Source organism: Podarcis gaigeae (assembly GCF_964106915.1).
Source record: "Podarcis gaigeae genome assembly, chromosome: 14".
Lineage (NCBI taxonomy): Eukaryota > Metazoa > Chordata > Lepidosauria > Squamata > Lacertidae > Podarcis > Podarcis gaigeae.
In genome coordinates, this window is record NC_139690.1 from 51,860,580 (window position 1) to 51,881,550 (window position 20,971).

General features: G+C 45.4%; 1 protein-coding gene across 1 annotated transcript; it reads right to left on the reverse strand.

Annotated features, from left to right (window-relative positions):
- Nucleotides 1-177: 177 nt before the first annotated feature.
- Nucleotides 178-20,684, reverse strand: LOC310831202 (cytochrome P450 3A12-like). The gene is made up of 13 exons (XM_083711622.1): nt 20,212-20,684; nt 18,039-18,132; nt 17,837-17,889; nt 16,508-16,607; nt 14,941-15,054; nt 14,375-14,463; nt 12,909-13,054; nt 10,377-10,504; nt 9,917-10,004; nt 8,516-8,676; nt 6,572-6,798; nt 5,669-5,831; nt 178-536 (listed from the first exon to the last, which is right to left on the reverse strand). The coding sequence occupies exons 1-13, from the start codon at nt 20,280-20,282 to the stop codon at nt 438-440; spliced, it is 1,533 nt and encodes a 510-aa protein (XP_083567748.1). The 5' UTR covers nt 20,283-20,684; the 3' UTR covers nt 178-437.
- Nucleotides 20,685-20,971: the final 287 nt, after the last annotated feature.

Here is a 20,971-nt window from a genome sequence, read left to right on the forward strand (position 1 = left end):
GAAAAATCTGAGAATTTCGGTTTCCCACTTTCTTACATGTGCTTTACCCCATTTCTACAGAGGGGTTTGCATGAACATTTGCACACATTTCTGGTGCCCCTTTCTCCTAGTACACACACTTTTGTATGAATGTTTCACAGTCCAAGTATTTTGGGGAGCCTGAATAGAATGCAAGCATTTTTGTTTTTCATGAATGGAACACATCTTTTAATGTTAGTTTCGCCAGAATACACATTTTTGGCGATGCACTAATGACTCCCATTTTGTGTGCATTTTTTGGCAGTGCCAAATTCGGAGATGCACGAATTTTCAGAGAGCTCTGTTTCGGTTTGCGAATCGGTCCGATTCTCTGGATCTATCTGAAGTTCTCTTCGGGGAAACTTCTCAAAGCAACACCTGAGGCTTCTGCATCTTCTACCAAGGTCCAGGGCCAGGCTTCACTCCCCCTTCTCCCGGGGATCACCTCGTGGCACCAGCTTCAGAACTATTGGTTTCTTTGGCACTAAGAAGGCTTCGTTGCTCATCTCCAGAGGAATCTGCAGCAGGATGAAAAGGAAAAGAGAGCACTTAAGAAACCATTAGACCCAGCTTAAGCACCAGCAAATCTTTACAGCAAGGAGGGGGGTCCTGCTATATTCCAGAAGTGGTTGGGCTCTAATTCCCTTCAGCCCCAGCTCCCATGGCCAATGGTTAGGGACCATGGAAAGTGGGGTCTAACAGCACCTGAGAGTCCTCCAGAGGAACCCACCCCTGATTTGTAGGATCACAGTCTTATGGTGTGAAGGGAATGTTAGGAAGAGCTTTCTGAAAGTAAGGGTCGCTCGGAAGGTGTCAGGTGTGCGTGCAGGAGCCAGGCCCTGTGACCAATAGGACTTTACAGGACTGGGGCCTTCCTAAGTTTGTTCTGAAGAGGCAAGGTGCAGCTGCACAGGTGAGGCTGATTGGTAACTCACTGCACTTGGTGGCAAGAGCTGGGAAGGGATATAGGGTCAGCATTTCCCTCTGGCTCTTTGCCACAGCAACACGTTCCCTGCCTTGCTGCGTTTGGCTTCTTGCTTCCTGATCCTTGAACCTTGGCTTCTTGACTCCTTGCTTCTTGATCCTCAGACCCCTGACTTTGTGACTCTTTGCTTCCTGACCCTCAGACCCTTGGCTTCCTGACTCCTGGCTTCTGGACCCCTGTTCCTGCTCCCACCCCACCATCTTGCCCCCAGTCCTGACGTCCCCTGCTGGGACTTCGATCGCCCTTGAACCGGACCATGACAGAAGGTGATGGGCTCTCCTTCTTTGGAGACATTGGATGGCATAGTTAAGCTATGGATCAATGGGAGGAGGTGATGGATCACTCTGAAAGAGGATTAGACAACCACAAGATGGAAAGTGGCAGGATCCCCAAGGACGTGCCCTGCGAGGAGCTGGCTTCAGGCACCAGGCCAGTTGGCAGACCAATTCTGCGTTACAAAGATGTCTGAAAACATGACATGAAGGTTGGCAATATCAACCCTGCCCCATAGGAATCCCTTGCAGAAGACCGCAATGCCTGGAGACAGGCAGACAGGCAACCAGAGGAGGAATGACCACTGGGAGGAGCGCAGAGAGAAGAAACGCCCATAATGAATTGGAGGGGAAATGTTTTACAGCACTTAAAAACAACAACAACACAGAGTCCTTTTGGTTGGGGATAATGCAGACGGAAATTCCCAGGTATCAAAAAAGGCTATTTGTGTAAGCTACAACTGAGGCTTGTTTTGTTAGCCCAAAAATGGAAAACTAAAGAAGAATGGCAACTTAAACTGATGGAATATGTGCAGTTTGTGCACCTAAAATATAGAATAAGAGAACAAGAAGAACATACGTTTAAAGGAGATTGGGAAATGCTTATTGAATATATGGAGGAAAATTGTGTTTATTTGAAACGTGGGCAGCCTTAAGATAAATTCAACAGTGTAAATAAGTTTTGGTGGATGTACCGTATTTTTCGTTCCATAAGACGCACGAGACCATAAGGCGCACCTAGTTTTGGGAGGAGGAAAACAATAAAATAAATATTCTGAATCCCAGAAGCCAGAACAGCAAGTGGGATCGCTGAGCAGTGATCCCTCTTGCTGTCCTGGCTTATGGGATAGCCGCACGCAGGCTCTCCTGGGCAGTGGGATGAAGGCTCCCCTTGCCCAAAGAGGCTGCACGCGGCTAAGGCGGAAGCCAGGAGAGGTGCTTCGCTGAAGGGGAGCAGCGCCCCTTCAGTGAAGCAGGAGGAGGAACAGAAGGAGCCCCCTCTGTTCCTCCTCCGGCTTCGCAGGACAGGGGCATCGCTGAAGGGGCACTGTGCAGTTCTCCCTCTCTGCGCAGCACCTCTTCTTCACAGGACAGGCGTGTCACTGAAGGGGCGCTGTGCAGCTCTCCCTATCTGCACAGCGCCATTCACTCCATAAGACGCACTCACATTTCCCCTTACTTTTTAGGAGGAAAAAAGTGTGTATTATGGAGCGAAAAATACGGTAATAATGGAATACTGAATGGTTTCGTTTATATAAAATATGCATGGATTTATGTTTTGCAAAATGAATCACGGAAAGAGAAGAAGGGAAGTCATTGATATTTTAAGGTTGTTTAAATGAATATTCTAAAATGTAAAACAGAAAATTTAATAAAAATTATAGGGGGGAAGGTGCATTTGAGATACTAAAATAAAGGAGATAACCTGCAATTTAGTAAGTGGGAAGGAAGGAAGGAAGGGAGGGAGGGAGGGAGGGAGGAAGGAAGGAAGGAAGGAAGGAAGGAAGGAAGGAAGGAAGGAAGGAAGGACAATGGTCTAGTGCATCTGCAACAGCACAACCGGACACCTTCATCCGCCCTGACTGCAATACAGCATGTCTCTCCTGTATCAGTCTCTACAGCCACAGCAGGCGCTGTAACTCTTCAGCGGTTTGACTTCACCCCCCAAGGCACACTCCTCCATTGTCTCCCAAGACAGACGGATGCCAACCAACAAAACAAAATGATGGCCGGAGAGCTACTGATGGCCACCAGCCATGGTGGCTTTGCACCATCTCCACAGTTGGGTGCAGCCATGCTTCTGAATAGCAGCTGATGGAAACCACAAGAGGGGGAAATGGTCTTGTGCTCGAATCCTGCATGCTGGCTTCCCACAGGCAACCCTGTGAGAACAGGATGCTGGACTAGAAGGGCGACTGGCCTGATCCAGCAGAATCTTCTTATGTTCTTATGTCACCCAGAGAGTTTTTGCGGCTGAGTGGGGATTCAAACCCCGCTCTCCCAGGTCACCCAAGCCCTAGTCCATCACTCTAACCACTACACCAGGGGTTCCAAACCTTTTTGATGTGACAAGCTCCAAGCTCAAATTAACCTAGCACGGTGGCCCATTTTATTGTTACTTGAATTTGGATCTCTGGCCTTCAATGGTGTTCAGTTTCATGCAGTTTAACTGCAATGTTTGCCTGTTTTTAACTTACTCGAGGCATCCAGACAAAACATTCGTCAGCATTCCTGTTAATATAGAATTGGTTGAACGATTCACTGCGCTTACAAAGTTATCCCCTCTTGTTTATGGGAATGTAATAACAGCAACCTTCCAATGGCAGGATACTGCTTTATAAGCTGTACAAATGCATTCTGCAAATGGATGGCTATGCAAGCAGAGATAAAGCAGTATAAATACTTTTTATACTTGTATTCATGCTAAAGTCCATCGATTTTGGCAAGATTCCATGGGATGACTGACCTCATGTTTTGCCAAGGAGGAGGACAATGTGGAGTTCAGTGGTTGTCACACATGGTCTCAGATCATCGTCGATGCATAGAGCGAAGACGTTATTTCTTCTTTCGACACAGCAAACTTTAAATTGCCCTCAGCTTATCTATTAAATAATCCCAGTGGCAGATGCGGTGATGGGTCTGATTCTGCGCCAGAGTTGCAAAGACTTCACAGGTGCTGCTTTCAGCACCTGCGCATCAGAGGCGAGCTATAATAGCCGCTCCAAACAACTCCCCGTGTGAGCACATGTGGCAAACTCTCCCTGCATGTGCCACCAGAGAGCAGTTCCCAAGTGCGGAAACGTAAAACTCAGGCCTTTCTAATATTCGGTAAATGTGGTTTTTAAAGAAATCCATACAATTTTGAATTGTTATAACACCCGTTCTCCCCAGCTTGCAGTTTTATCTATTTTGGAAGAAGCTGGTCTTAATATACTGTACTTAACTATAATATACTTAATATACTGTACTTAAAGTTTCATTTTTTTAATAGATATTGGAGCCACAGTGGCTCATTTCTGGAGACATCCAATGGAGCCAACCTTTCTTTTTGGTATTCCTTGATAAGTTGACCGACAAACTACACATTTCCAGGGGGCAATGTGAAGAAGATAGATTCACAGAGGTTTGGCTTGATTTCATTATTTATGTCAATAAAGAAAAATGTGGTCTATCGCCTCCCTCAGCTTATCAACAGGTTTAATTGATTCAATAATATATTATATTATTCGTCTTTAAGACTCATCCCACCCATGACAATAATGGGTTTTATTTCATTCTCTGTTTAAAGGTATACTCAGCCTTTTATTTTTATTCTAGCAGCCTGGTGCACATTTGTGCTTTTGTTGTTAGCCCAAAGAAATAATAATTTTTTTTTTTTAAAAAAAAAAAAAGGCAGCAGAGCATTGTAATACTCCAATAAAACAAAAAGTTGCAAGAGGCATTCATCATAGGATTAAAAGCAGTCATTATTTGGGGTTTAATGACAGAGCCAGTGATAAACTTGCACAGGCTGAAGGTTACAGCATAGGGGCAGGGGCAGAGGAAGGGGGTGCGGTGGCGTCGGGTCACCCTGGGTGTCACCACTGAGGGGGGTGACAAAATGTCAGGTGGCACTCACTGTGGGGCCTGCAGCACACCCGAGCCATGTGTCTCTCCTGAAAGTGACGCAGTGGCTTGGGCTCACGCAGGCTCCACACTGCCCCAAACGGTCCTCGCGCCACCTCCCTCTCGGCTATAGGGCGGCAGAGTGGGAGGAGGCAGGAAGACTCCTTGTAGGCCCCACAGAGTATCCTGCCCTGGCTGGCCCTGCCCATGGGCATAAGGCACGCATGTCACCCCAGGCGCCCAATCGGCTTGCTCTGCCGCTGCATAGCAGTTGGAAAACACAAGTGGCAGAGTTTCTTAAGTGCAGGATCCCCTACAGTCACCCCAGGCGAAGACAATGTCCATCTTGCTCCTTTTCCCAAATTGCATTATACAGTCATACCTCAGGTTACAGACGCTTTGTGTTGTGGGATTGCCGGTTGCGCAACGCGCCGAACCCTGAAGTACTGGAACGGGTTACTTCTGGGTTCTGGTGCTTGCACATGTGCAGAAGCGCTAAATCGTGCTTTGTGCATGTGCAGAAGCGCCGAACCGCAACCCGCGTGTGCGCAGACGCGGCACTGCGGGTTGCGGATGCTGTGGGTTGTGGGCGTGCTTCCCGCACGGATCATGTTCGCAACCTGAGCATCCACTGTAGTCCCTGTTACCTTATGACCAGCCACTTCTCTGAAGGAAAAGGCTCTTGCATAACAGGAGAAGATGGAGGAGATCAGGACAGGATCAGGAAAACCTTCCCCTCCCTTTTCCACGCACACACAGAGGTGTGCCAGACATCCAACCTCCTCACCGGCGTTTCATTGCAGACCTTGAAGGAAAAATGCTGCATGAGGATTGCAATTGCCACCTTCATCGTGACGAGAGCAAAGCGCATTCCCAGGCAGTTCCGGGGACCAGCTCCAAAGGGCAGGTACGTGTAGGGATCTATTTTCTCCTTGTTCTCTTTGCTGAACCTGGTTGCGTTCACAAAGACAAGAAAAATGGAGGCTGGATAAGGGACCGGAAAGGGCAGATCTCAGATGTCAAAGAGAAAAACTACCAGACTTTTAGAAGACATCTGAAGGCAGCCTTGTTTAGGGAAGCTTTTAATGCTTAATAGGTTATTGTATTTTAATATTCTGTTGGTAGCCACCCAGAGTGGCTGGGGAAACCCAGCCAGATGGGCGGGGTATAAATACATTTTGGAGGTCCCAGGCCGCAAGGTGGTTAGATTGGTCTCAACTAGGGCCAGGGCCTTTTCAGTACTGGCCCTGACTTGATGGAACGCTCTGTCACAAGAGACTAGGGCCCTGTGGGACTTGACATCTTTCCGCAGGGCCTGCAAGACAGCTGTTCCGCCTGGCCTTTGGTTTGGACTCAGTCTGACCCTTATGTTTCCCTGCCCTTATGGTTTTGATCTATGGGCTACTTTTAAAATGAGGCTGCATTTTAAATTGTATTTTAACCTGTATTTTAAATTGTTTCCCCCCTTCCCTATTACATTTTTATTGTAATTTTACTGATGTTAGCTGTCCTGAGCCCGGCTCTGGCCAGGGAGGGCAAGGTATATAAAATTATTATTATTATTATTATTATTATTATTATTATTATTATTATTATTATTAACATTCAGGTGTGAATCAGCATTGGCATGAATGTGCTTCCTATTTTTCACCAGCACATTTTCTTTTTCCTTTCAGGGCAGGGTTGTTACCTCTCAGGTCTGAACTCTTCGGGTTCCGGCCAGTATTCGGGGTCCCGATGAAGCGTGTAGGGTGGGATCATCACCAATGTGCCTTTCGGGATAGTGACGCCATTTATTTCGACATCTTTCTTGCAGAGCCTTTCGAGCCTCCCTCCGAAAGGATACAGCCTTTGCGTTTCGCTCAGGACCATGTCAAGATATTCCAGTTGCATGATGGCATCGTACGTGAGAGGAGCCTTCGGGGGGATTCAAGGAGGAAGGTTAGTCGTACTTGGTGGGATCTGAAATCAGGCTCCGTCTTTCTGCAGTTCTTGGGGAAAGCAGGGGAGCCCAGACACAGAGGCCTTCAGAAGGAAAGCTCTCGGTAGCCTTATTCTAAGATTTCTGTCCATGGATGGGGAAAACTCTTTGGGTTATATCCAACACAGGTGGAAGGAAGCTAATCCAACTGATCTTTCTTTTTTTAAAAAAACTCAAAACCCATCTCCTATACTCCTGCTCTAGAGGGTAGAATTTGAACCAAGGGCTTCAGGTGTCAGGAGCTGGTCTGGATCGGAAGATTGGGGAATGCAATCGCAGGAAGATCAGCTCCTAACAGAAGAAGAGGAAGAATATCCCTGCCGCTGCCGCTTCCAGCATTTCCAGAAGCAGAGAGACAGGCAGACACAGAAGCTGCACAGTTGAGAGAGGAGCTACCCAGCTATGAAATAGTAGCTAAGCAACCAGAAGGGAGGGAGCAACTGGGTGATACATCACTCGAGAGTAGGGAAGAACCCCTTCTGTCCCCCTGAACTCAGAGGTCCGAGTGTGTCAGAGAACAAAGGAGACACAGCGGAGGAGAGACATTCCGTTGGCGTGTTTCATGCTGCGGAAGTGGGGAGGAATCAGAGTTGGCAACTGATATTTTTGCGGAGGGTTGCCTGTTTGTGCTTGCAGCATAATGCTGTAATAAAAGGACTACACAGTGGTACCTTGGTTTGCAAACATCTTGGTTCCTAAATGCCAAAAACGCGGAAGTATGTGTTCCGGTTTTCGAACGTTTTTCAGAAGCCGAACATCCAATGCGGCTGTCGGCTATTGTTTCTGGGGTGCCTGCACCAATCAGAAGCTGCACCTTGGTTTTCGAACATTTCTGAAGTTAAGCGGACTTCCAGAACGGATTAAGTTTGACGCTTTTGTTTTTGCTGTTTATTTTGCATTTTTGTTTTTGAGGCTTTTTCAGTTAATTTGTTTTTGTGACTGTGCGGAACCCAGTTCAGGTGATTGATTGATTGATTGGCTGTTTGGCTGCGGAAATGGATAAAAGCCCCCCATCCAAACAATGGCTATCATCAGCGCAGATAAGGGGGGGTATTTTTATCATCTATACTACTGTCTTATTTATTTTATAGTATAGCACATTGATTATTGCTTTCATTTTATGGATCAATGGTCTCATTAGACAATAAAATTCATGTTTTAGGTTTTTTTTAAAAAAAGTCTGGAACGAATTCATTCATTTTACATTACACTCTATGGGAAAGCAAGCCTTTGTTTTGGAACACTTTGGTTTTGGAACTGACTTCCGGAACGGATTAAGTTTGAGAACCAAGGTAGTACTGTAGATCTAACAAATGCTCATTAATTCTGATTGCTGAGTTACCAAAAGGGAGAGGGGAACTCCCATACTTGACATCAGGTTACAAGAAAAAAGATTCCGACTCAACATCTGGAAGAACTTTCTGATAGTAAGAGCTGTTCAACAATGGGAGGTTTTGGACTCTCTCTCCTTAGAGGTTTTTAAGCAGAGGTTGGATGGCCATCTGCCAGGGATGCTATAGTTGAGTTTCCTGTATTGTAGGGGGTGGACTAGATGCCCCAGGGGGGTTCCTTCCAACTCTATAATTCTACAATTCCATACCCCCAAAACCTCCATTGAATCCAGACTCACCTTTGCAACCTGCACATTCTCACCTTGTTGGGCAGGATCTTATCTACCTCAGCTTGAAGCTTCTGCTGGACATCTGGGTGAATGGCTAAAAAGTAGGCCGTATAACCCAAAGAGTTACTGTTGGTTTCATATCCACCAAAGACAAAGGTGAAAGCTTGGGCCAGGATTTCATCATCGGTCAAGCCTGCAAACAAACAAAGGCCAGAAAGATGAAGCAGAAACTACAACTAATCTAGAATGTTTCCATGCACAATACAATGTGTTGGTGCTAACCTTCAAAGCCCTAAACAGCCTCGGTCCTATATACCTAAGGGAGCATCTCCACCCCCATCATCCAGCCTGGACACTGAGGTCCAGCTCTGAGGGCCTTCTGGCAATTCCCTCACTGCAAGAAGGGAACCAGGCAGAGGGCCTTCTTGGTAGTGGCACCCACCCTCTGGAACACCCTCCCATCAGATGTCAAGGAGATAAAGAATTAAACAACCTTTCGAAGGCAGCCCTAAAGGCAGCCCTGTATTGGGAAGTTTCAAAAAATTGACACTTAGTTGTGTTTTCAGACAATGTTTGAAGCCACCCAGAGTGGCTGGCGAAGCCCTATCAGGTGGGCAGGGTATAAATAGTATTATTATTATTATTATTATTATTATTAGCCCCAATAATACAGCACATACACTAGGTGGGGAAATGATCTGCATTGGTAATGTCAGGGACCATGCTGAGGAAGTCTGGACTGAGGAGGAATGGTGGGAGCCTCCCCTGATCAGGATCCTGAATCTTCCCAGGAGCAGGACAGTATAGATTTGGAACAATGGTTTGCAGAGGGACATAGTTCAGAAGGCAGAAGCTGGGAAATACTGGATGGGGAACAGCTAGGAAAAGAAACACTAGGGAGGAGAGAGTTAACAGATTCACTGTCTCTGGAAGGCATTCAGCTGCTCAGCCCAAGGTCAAGAAGAGCTGGTAAGGTGTCAGCACAGAAAGCACAGCGGTTGCAAGATCTGGTTACAAGACGCGGTAGTGATTAGGGAGGAAGTGGGTGGAAACCTTAATTGGGAGCACCGCCATCCCTAGGAAATGGATTCTTTGTTCTCTCACTGTGATCATTAAAGTTTTTAACTGGTAAAAAGACCCTTTTCCTTTGTTCTGCTTATCTACTGCCAATGGGGGGGAGGACACTGATTCCCTGAAGTCTGGGAATCAGCGCCATGCACTGAGCCTCTTGGCTTTGTTTGCTTTGGACATTCTGCCAACCTGGATCAGAACTTCATCCCTAAATCGCAAAAGGGCCTTTTCAGTCCTGGCTCCCCATCTGTGGAATGCCCTCCCCGGTGAGATCTGCTTGGCACTTTCACTTTGGGGTTTGTTGCCCTTCGGTTTCAGAGACCTCGAAGTTACACTGAATTGACTCCCAGAAGTGGCATTACCTTTATAGGAGGGATCCGAGCCGTTGCTCTGGTGCTCGCTGTTGGACTTCTGGGAGTTGATCATCAGCTGCAGGAAATCCACCCGGCCCTAAGCATAGAAACAAATAAACAGCGGAGAAAGCAAGCAGAGGAAAGACCCCCACAGACCAAGAGGGTTTGCTCCCCCAAGTTTCTTAAAGGGTTGAATGCAGCCCTGAGAGTTGGCTGCCTTTGCCCTTAAGGACATTGGCTGTGTGGTGATCTCACTGTTATTAGGCAGAATAGGACATATTGAGGGGGCAAAAGAGCCAAAATATTGGGGTTTTTTGTGTAAAAGATAGCTATGAAGTAGCACAGAAGAGGTGAGTCTTGGGGGATCTTTTGGTGAATAATTTTGTCCCCAACAAGGAAAGTTTGTTCTGGTGTGAAAATTTTGTGTGACTTTTTCACCCTCAAAATTCAGTGCGGCCTGAACGCTTACCCCCTGGCCTTCTTTCTCCCGTGTCGCCTTTATTTTCGCAAATGACCTCTCGAAGAAGTTCATAGCTTCTGGGTTGAAGAAAGTGATTTTCATTAAGTTGAGGAGAGAAACCACGAATGGGAACACAACTGCAAGAAACAGACATTCACAGTGAACAGGGAGCAAAACATCAGACAGACAGACATAGTTCTGTAGAAATCCATGAGTAAACTTTGGTTTATTTGCTCTGGGGTCAGTGCTTGTAAGCCTTAATAGCATGTGGTCAGTGCCCAAACACATTGCGAATCCCAGGGTTACAGATCCATAATGCGCAGCATCGAATCGGTGGCACATGCCCTTCTGGCCTGCACTCTTTATAAAGACTTGAGGAATGAGTTTTCCACCCCTCTTTTATCGTCACCCAACCACTGACACCGTGTCCTTTCTCTTGGCAGATCAAGATGAGCAGGTGACAGCAAAGGTTGCAAGGTTTTTAGCTGGGGCAATCAGAATCAAATCCACTATTTGACTATTTGACTATTGATTCAAAACCCTAAAATGTATTTTATATAACTGACTTTTTATTTCTTTTTTATATACTGTATATATATAATAATTTTATTGGTTTTTACATTTTTTTCAAACATAACATCACTGTTGTATTCAGGTAGGTAGCCGTGTTGGTCTGACACAGTTGAAATAAATTTTTTGAAAATTATAATTGTCCAGTAGCACCTTAGAACAAACAACTATGTTTGTTCTGGGAATAAGCTAGAAGTGTGCATACACACAAAAGCTTATACCCAGAACAAACTTAGCTGGTCTCTAAGGTGCTACTGGACAAATTTTTAATCACTGTTGTATAATAGAATAAAAGACATTTGGCTATATAAGCTTGAGACTTCCCTCCCCCTTGGCTGATGATTTTCAGACTTATTCTCTAATCCTGCATTTGCTTATATTTTATTATTAAATCAAAACCTTTTATGAATAAATTATAAATTACTCTTAATAATAATTTTATCCTTACAAAACTTCTCGTAACCCTACTAGTGATGTCAATTGTTGACAGTTGCCTTTGAAGCACAACATCTCGCTGGCTCGGTCACCCCCAAACTCGTGGCGCAGAGCCGCCCGCAGCAGAAGAGCCTGCTGTGGCGCTCCGACTGACGGGCGGACTCTTTCCCGAACTCAACTCTCAGGCCCCAGACTCTCGGCCGGGTGCCCCTGAGAGCCCGGCTCCTGGGTGCCCCACACCCCTAGCACCTATGGGTAAGACGGCCCTGTTCATTGATGCTTCATGCAAGGGCAGTTTAAACCACAGCCAGCAGATCTAAAAACTGAACTTCATGGGATGACCAGAGAGATTCGATTACAGATATGGGAGAAGGTGTGGAATCTGCGGATGGTGAATTGGAACTATATTTGATTAAACAGGAAGGTTCTGTGGATGGGGAATGATCTTTGCTTAAATATGGGAAATCGGCAGATGTTGGCGAGGCAGATTTGCAGTTGTCTGAAGGGCTGGACCTGATGAAGGAATCTGCTGCAAAGTCAGAAGGAGGGTTGACGATGGTTCAAAGCATGGTCTCTCGTGCTTAACTAAGTGCTTTCAAAGAAGAGATGAGTGGAATAATAAATATGCAAACTCACCTACTGGAGTTTAGACTGATAAAGGACTGGAAGAAAAGGAGGCAGAAGGAAACAGGAGGATCAAATATGATTTAAGGAAAATGCAACAGGCAAATAAATATGGATTTACTAAGATTTCTTTGGAACCCCTGAAGAGAACATGTCACAAGGAACTGGAGAAAGATTAATGTAGGACACACAAAGATAACAATAAATGAAGAGTTATATTGGACTTTTTGAGTGGCAGAAAGATGAATTCTGGTGGCCTGGGAGGGAAGTTTGTGGAAACACCATCTAGCGGAATAGGAGAAAGCTGGATATCAATTGCAGCTAGAAACTATTCTGGAGTGCATACGCTAAATGCTTAGAATAATTGTTATATGCATAACTGGTAGATAGAGAAGCAGAAGTACCTCTTTTCTTCTTTCTTCCTCTTTTTTATTTTTTAAGATCTTTAATTCTTGATTGCTCTCTGTTAATATTATTCATATGTATTTTTTGATCTCTGAAGATTTAAATTCAGGATAAATGAAAATACAGAGAGGTGATGGAGAGGAGGAGAAGGAACCTGTGAGAGAGGCAGGACCGAGTGGCTTTTCTCAGGCCGTGAGACTGAGGATGAGGGAAGTTCTCCCAAGTGAGATCCAAGAGGATTCACTTCTCTGTATGTGGATTGAAAATTAAGATATAACAGAGAGAGATATATTACACACACACACACACACACACACACACACACACACAAACCCCTTTGTGCTTGTTTATATTACTTTATTTCTCTTCTTATTTTCCTCTTTCTCTCCTTCTGTCCTTTTCCTCTCCTTTCTTCTTCTTCATTGTTGTTGTTATTCTAGTTGGGAGTTGGGTTTTTATTGTATCATAATGAAATTGATATAAAAAGGAAATCTGTAGCCAACTTACATGCTAAAAGTATATGTAGATTAAAGGAAAACTTGGTGAGTTTCTTGATCTCCTTGACAAAAGGGTCATCAGGGTTGTTCATAGAGTCAATATTCACACCAAACGAAGTACTGGTGACGACATCCATGCTGAAGGCCCCAAAGACGCTGGGGAGGGAACACAATCAGGCTCTCGGGTGTGTTAAATAACAAACGATTTAAAAGAGCAGACCACCCCTGCCTGCCCGAAGGCTTATCAGAACGGAAGTTGCAGGAATACATGGCATGCCTGATGGTGTTCGCAGAGTAAACAGTCCAGATTCCTCATGTCGAATGTTATGAGAATTATAAGGTCTAAGACATAAAATAAATGTTCATAAATGGACCAGGCACACACATACAGAAATATATAAACCACATGTAGGAAAGCAGTCCTAAAGCCATTTTGACTCTTTCAGTGACCTCAAATATTCCTCTGCAGTTTGGATGCAAATGGGAAAAGCCTCCCCATTGTCTCTGTGCTCACAAATCCTGCCTTAAGGGCACATTTGGGTATGAGTAGGGTGAGCCTGTGACCTGGACTCAGGAATTAAGTATTTATCATCACAAAAGGATGGCCAGGTTCTCCAGGTAAACCCATTAACAGGTTTCCTGCCAGACAGGATTCTGCTGTAGACCCCCCCCCCCCGTGATGTATTTCTGCTGGGGACCACCTCTTTCTGTGATGTATGTATGATGTATTGTGGGGGGTGGTCTTGAGCTACAGGGTGGCAATTTCAAAAGTCTATATAAGAGCTTGTTACAGATAGGTAGCCGTGTTGGTCTGCCATAGTCAAAACAAAAAAAATTCCTTCCAGTAGCACCTTAAAGACCAACTAAGTTAGTTCTTGGTATGAGCTTTCGTGTGCATGCACACTTCTTCAGATACACTAAAACAGAAGTTTCCAGACCCTTCTATATAACTTCTATATATAACTTCTGTTTCAGTGTATCTGAAGAAGTGTGCATGCACACGAAAGCTCATACCAAGAACTAACTTAGTTGGTCTTTAAGGTGCTACTGGAAGGATTTTTTTTTGTTTTATATAAGAGCTTGCGCACCATTGTTCTGGGTTCCTCCTCCTTCCTGTTGCAACACTTAATGAAGATCAGGCTTACCAACTGCTTTGGTTCTCAATATTCTCTGGTTGACCTCTGTTATTTTCTCCTACCAATCGAGAACCTACATAAGGACTCTGTACGGGCTCTTGGGTACCCCATAAGGGGGGGGAAATCAGTTTTTTCTGATAACATTTAGCTTTGGTCCCATGAACATCTTATTGAATGGATACTTTTAGCATGAATTTACGAGCTTTTACCACCTAATGGCTGCTCAATTTGTTAACCCAATCTGATCTGGATTTACCCCCAAGACAGCCCACGTTGTCATGGGAGGATAGAAGAGGGCTCTGTTTTTGACGGCAGCTTTCCCTGGCCCCAAGTGACTTACTCCTTTGCAACTAGAAGCTCATCCTTTTCCACTTTCTTCTGAACGTTCTGGATCAGAACCTCCCCGTAGTGTTTGATGATGGGAAACATCTGGAATACAATAAATGATGGGGATCTTTGAGGGTGCTGTGAAGGAACTGGAAGCAGCTGCACAGAAGCCTGTGGGGTCGCAGAAAGGTCTCCATTCAAGGATGAAGAGGGGGGGGAAAGGGGCAAATTCGACAGAAGATCAACCCAAGTGGTTTGAGGCAAAGTCTCCCAGCTCCAAACAGAAAATTCAGAGAGGAAGGAAATACAAGATTGGCAGGATGCACTGAGTACCTGAAGAAATGGTGCAATGTTGAAACATCACTTTAAAACAAAACAGATACCAGTCATCTCATTTCATGACAACGTGAAAGGGGCTGTTGCAACAGGAAGGAGGAGGAACAACATAATTGGGTCATGATATGTTCCAGTTTTGGACTGAATAGCTTCTGTGAATTGTGCTGGAATTATAATGACCATACAGACCAGTGTTGAATATTTGAGTTCTTCAAGGCTCAGTATCTTTTTCTTTTTCTTTACCTCCTTTAGCTTTCCACTGGTGAAGGTTGGAGAGAGCACAGTGCGAATCCTCTTCCATTGTTCGTCCTTCACCATCGTGATGGCAGACTCAAACAGCCCACCTAAACCTACATTCTAGAGGGAAGCAAGAAAGCAGGAAGTGAGGTGGTTTCAAAACAATGAGTCAGCTTTTGAACCCATGGCAGACCCCAAACCTGGGATTTCAGTGAGAGCCAGGAGGGACTCATGAACTCAATGAACATGGAATACAGTGGTGACTGGGTGACTAAGGACTCGGTCACACTTCCCTCTGCTCCATACTTCCTAGGCCCAAGTCCAGGCTTCCCAGGTCCGTGTTCAAGCGTTGCTGTCGTTGTTTTCAACCTGACGCTTTCCCTGGGAAAACCCATATTTTGCCACTGAGTCAGAGCAAACTGGATTGTTGTTTGCTCTGATTCATTGGTAGAACATAGGTTTTCCTGGGGAAAGCACCAAGACAACAGAGAGAGAGAGAGAGAGAGAGAGAGAGAGAGAGAGAGAGAGAGAGAGATGGAAAATCTGGACCAGTGCCTAGAAACAGGGCACAAAATTTATTGTGTATTTTTTTATTGTTTGTTTATTTAATTATTTCCCGCCTTCTGCTCTAAGGTCTCAGGGCAGGTTACAGCATTCAAACACAATATGAAAAGCAATTTAAAACAGCTTGCAACCATAAACAATAAGCTGGGCCCTTCAAACATACACTTGGAGATGCTCTTTGTACTTTTATAATCTGAAGTACTTGAAGTGGGATAAAGAAGACAGGAGAGTTTGGGTTTGATCCCACTTCAACCACTGCTGAATTCTGAGTCCAGGTGTGCTTAATAAACACACTAATTTAATTGTGAATAGTCTGTCTTAACTGAATTATGGATAATGTTGTTGTCGTCCTAAACTTATTCAAACAAAAGGCCCGTTTTGAAATGCCTATGCTATTTGTAAGTTTAAGGACATGTTATACTAAAGATGACAGGAATGAAGGGCGAATGAGCCCCAAGTTCACACTTGACTTTAGGAGATGTCTTCATCTACCTGCCACATTACCTGATGATCGTCTTCCAAAGCAGCTACTCTATTCCGAACTTAAAAATGGAAAGAGTAGTGCTGGTGGTCAACAAAAGAGGTTTAAAGACTCTCTCAAGGCAAATCTTTAAAAATGTAGTATAAACACCGACAACTGGGAAACACTGGCCTGCGAGCGCTCCAGTTGGAGAACAGCCTTTACCAAAGGTGTCCTGGGCTTTGAAGACACTCGAACTCAGGACGCAAGGGAGAAATGTGCTAAGAGGAAGGTACACTTGGCAAACCCTCACCATTATCAACTCCCACCCGGAAACAAATGCACCCATTGTGGAAGGGCGTGTGGATCCAGAATTGGCCTCCACAGTCACTTACGGACTCACTGTTAAGGCCGTGTTCATGGAAGACAATCTTACTCGGCTATGAGTGATCGCTGAAGAAGAAGACATTACCCAGTCCTTCCCAATTTAGCATTCCCAATTTAGTGGCTCCTGTCTCCTGTCGCATCGCTTAAGACATGAGCCCTTACCCGGCGGTTGGTGAAGGTGGAGTAGCACTCTTTCACGAGGACAGTTTTAATAATGACGGGATCCATCGTGGCTAATATAGGCTGCCGGCCATCATAAAACCTGGATGAAGAGTCAGGAAGAGAAGAAGGCACATCCCACCAGATTTATATTTTGAAAAGCCAAGTGTGTTGCCCTGAGCTACGGGTCACGTTCCCTGCCCTGGCGCCCTCCGTATGTGTTGGACTACATCTCCCATCACCCCATGTTGACAAGGACTGATGGCAAGTGTAGTCCCAAACGTCTCAACGATGCCTGATCAGTGGAGGCTGACTAAGGGCTTGCTCCTGCTTTTCCCATGGCTAGAATGCAGGGCTCTGCATGGTTTCCTGCATGAGACATGCTTTCTAGACATGATAGGGATGTGGGTGGCATTGTGGTATAAACCACTGAGCTTCTTGGGCTTGCTGATCAGAAGGTTGGCGGTTCGAATCCCCGTGACAGGGTGAGCTCCCGTTGCTCGGTCCCTGCTCCTGCCAACCTAGCAGTTCAAAAGCACGTCAAAGTGCAAGCAGATAAATAGGTACCAGGAAGGTAAACAGTGTTTCTGTGCGCTCTGGCTTCTGTCATGGTGTCCTGTTGCGCCAGAAGCAATTTAGTCATGCTGGCCATATGACCCAGAAAGCTGTCTGTGGACAAACGCCAGCTCCCTCAGCCTGAAAGCGGAGATGAGTGCCGCAACCCCATTTGACTGGACTTAACCACCCAGGGGTCCTTTACCTTACCTTTACCTTTTATCTCTAGACATGAGTCAGAGCAGTTTCCCCCTTGCCCTACTCCGTTCCCAGGGAAGACCCACTCTTCAACTCTAAATCAGAACGAACAGCAATCTGGACAAAACCCAATTGCCATTTGCTCCGACTGAGCACTGAAGAGCTGGAGGCAACAGAAAGGAAACCCTAAAAAGGTGGGGCAGTCAGGAGAGTCTCTGGCTACCAGAATGTTCACTGTTTATGGCAAGCTTTTGAGATCCCAGAGACATTCAGTTGCAGATTAAGGTTTCTGTTTCAGAATATTTCCTCCTTGGGATCAAATAATGGGGTTTGGGATGCCCTGAGAAATACAAGCTGGTCAGAATCAGAAATTCTCTTTTTTCCCCTTTCCTTTCTATCTCTCTCTCTCTCTCTTTTCCTTTCAGTTTGTGTTTTTATTTGGATTAGCTTTTTTAAAATCCTTGATAGAAAGATATTTGATATTTGATACTAACCTCTGCATTTTCATTCAAACTTATATAAAATCTGTTGGAGGGGAAAAGGAAAAGAAATACAAGCAGGCCATAAAAGGTCACTTACCCCCAGTTCCTCCCATATTTCTGAAAGCACTCTGTGTCAAAGTTCATAAACCCCTGTGGAAAGACATTTAAGAAATTAAGAACAGCCTTTCTGGGCCAGAAGAAGACCCAATTTATGGAGCACCTCTGATCCCTAGAGGGAGGAGCAGACAGGGGTCTTGGCAAACCTCTTAAGCAGGGCAGAAATGTCCCCAGACACTCACCTTACGATACGACAAGAGAGTTCCGATGAAAGGCAATGGCCTCGGACCTGGAATGCCCAGATTTCGGAAATGGCTGTATGGCCAAATTCCATATCTGTTTTTTAATGAAACGAGAGAGAGAGATGCAAATCTGGCAGATGATCATTGACAGCAGCAGAACATAAAAAGTTGTTAAGGGTTACGTGGGGAAACCTGGCAGGTTGTTGTAACTCATAAAGGTGTTGCAATTCCTGCTCCGTGATTGCAGTCATGGGATTATAGAATCATAGAATCATAGAGTTGGAAGAGACCACAAGGGCCATCGAGTCCAACCCCCTGCCAAGCAGGAAACACCATCAGAGCACTCCTGACATATGGTTGTCAAGCCTCTGCTTAAAGACCTCCAAAGAAGGAGACTCCGCCACACTCCTTGGCAGCAAATTCCACTGTCGAACAGCTCTTACTGTCAGGAAGTTCTTCCTAATGTTTAGGTGGAATCTTCTTTCTTGTAGTTTGGATCCATTGCTCCGTGTCCGCTTCTCTGGAGCAGCAGAAAACAACCTTTCTCCCTCCTCTATGTGACATCCTTTTATATATTTGAACATGGCTATCATATCACCCCTTAACCTCCTCTTCTCCAGGCTAAATCTATCACATGTCTATCACATGACGGTATATGTTTTGACTCCACAGAGTGGGAAGTGATGGAGACAGGATGTTTGTGTTCTGTGAAGTGGGACTGTTGTCCTTTGTTCTTTTTCTCTTTGCTGTCTGATGCTAGAGAGAGAGGGAGCCATGTTGCAGTGCTCCGTGTGTGTTTAGATGTAAATAAAGTGGATTAGCCAAAATGCTGAGTTGCTGAGGTCTGTTACGCAACTGCGCAAACTCTGCAGATCCCTAAGTGTGCCGATGTCTCTTGGCATCGGTTGCTGTGATGTTTGGGCTGAAGAAAGCTTATGAAGCTCCCGAACGCTTGACCAGGAGGGAGGGAACATGCCAGTCGGGCATGTGTCTCTGTCAGGGTCCTACTCGAGTGTAGGCTGAACTCCTGACAAAAGGCACCTCCTGCTAAACACACATGCACACAGAGCTAACCTTTTGGGTGTGGCACGACAGGGCTCAAAAGGAGAGCCCTGCAGGTGCATTGATGCCTTCCAGCTGTTCTTGCCTCCTGGCCAAAGGATGTAATTGCAGGTGGTTTGAGCTGGGACGCCTTCTGGTCCCAGTGGTCAGGTGACCTGCTTAGCATCCACAAGGTCCCAGGTTCAGTCCTCGGCATCTCCTGGGAACCTTCCTGGGGCTGGTTCCATGTTTGAGGTGGTCCTCCTCAGCTGGGTCCCCCAGGAGGCTCCCTGGACATAACACACACACACACACACCAATTCATTTGGGGGTCAGAAATGGTGCTGGCAGTTTCATATCAACAACATCATCATCATCATCAACAACAACAACAACAACAACAACAACTATTTGTTCCCTGCCCATCTGACAGGATTGCCCCAGCCACTCTGGGTGGCTTCCAGCTTATATAAAAACAGAATATTGCAGATTAAACACCCTGTGTCTACTCAGGAGCAAGCCCCGTTGAGCCCATGCCTACCCTGGCCTCAGGGAAGTGCATCTAGGACTGCTGCCAAAGCTTAAGGAACTCCCTTTTGAGTAAACTCACTTAGGATTGCATTGCAAAGGGGAGTGAAAAATGCATGGAACTTTTCCTTCCTAAGGTTGCCTTGCATTTTAGACTCTTCTGTATTCTACCATCTCCTGTGGCTTTTGGAACAAGCAATGGATTAAAATGTCCCTGTTCTCCTCTTAACAGTCAGGAAACAGCCCAACAGGAGGAAGATGAGAGAGGAATGCAAACTGGTTTTGAACTGCTACATGACTTTGGAAGGAAGGAAGAAAGAAAACCCAAACTGTTGTCTAGCATTTATTCTTTTTAAGGCTTGTTCTTGCTTTAATCCTTTGTAAACTGGCCAAGGTCACACGTATTTGCTGGAAGACCTTCCTGGATAAAGGGCTTGTGGAAAGAACCTTCCTTAAATTTGAAGGAATATCCTTGCAGTTCAGAGACTGGCATCTCTTATGGCTTTCGGGAGAAGCAACGGACTTAAAATCCCCCCCCCCCCCCTTCTCCTTTTCACAATTAGAAAACAGCCCAAGAGAAGGAAGACAAGAGAGTGGTACATACAGCATGAAAAGCCCCAGAAGGACAATGAGAAGCGACCATGTCTCAGTGGAGAAGCTTGGAAGGAGATTCATCTTCTTGGCCCTTGGCGTATCTCTGCCTCTGGCTTTGATGGAAGATTTCTATTCTCTTTCTGCTTGATCCGTGCTGGAGCTCAAAGGGCGAAAATAATTTCACAATATGGCTGGCGATCTGTTTGTCTTCACTGCGATTACTGGGCCAAGCTTGATATGAAAAGAGGTGGGGTAGGGATTTCTTGTCCTGGATGGGGAAAGGCTGGAGAGGGTGTGTTGCCATGGGTACTTTCTTATATAACAGCATTTTGTGCCAACCTCTTCAGAGGGTGCAATCTGCCTGTGCAATGTCTCTGGTGAAAACTGGGAAGAGCGCTGGGCTTGCAAAGGGAGGGAGGGAGGGGTGCAAAAAGCAAAGCCAGGGCTCTCTGCTGCGTCCGATTCCTGCACCGTCGCCCCCAAAGCCTGCAATTTCGTGGCACATTCCTCCCCCTCCTAGGCCTCCTTCCTGCCGCTTGCCAGGAATATCTTGGCTAATACAGAACAACAAACTCCTATGTTGCAAACTTAACACAACAAGCAACACAAAGACCAGTATACTAGATAGCACTGTAGTTCTTATTGCATAATATACATGATTTAGTACAACAAAAACAAAATGTGTACACTTGTAAATTCTCTAATAGATTTGAAAACAAATGAAGACATGTCTGTCAATCTCTGAAAGTCCGTAAAAGTATAATAAGTCT

Excerpts from the sequence above, each read along its gene's own strand:
- LOC310831202 (XM_083711622.1), bottom strand. The coding sequence starts at position 20,282 with ATGAATCTCCTTCCAAGCTTCTCCACTGAGACATGGTCGCTTCTCATT. Across the intron at positions 13,055-14,374 it reads GAGCTTCTAGTTGCAAAGGA|CGTCTTTGGGGCCTTCAGCA; the intron begins GTAAGTCACTTG and ends TTCCCTCCCCAG. Across the intron at positions 8,677-9,916 it reads CTCGGATCCCTCCTATAAAG|GCTTGACCGATGATGAAATC; the intron begins GTAATGCCACTT and ends GTTTGTTTGCAG.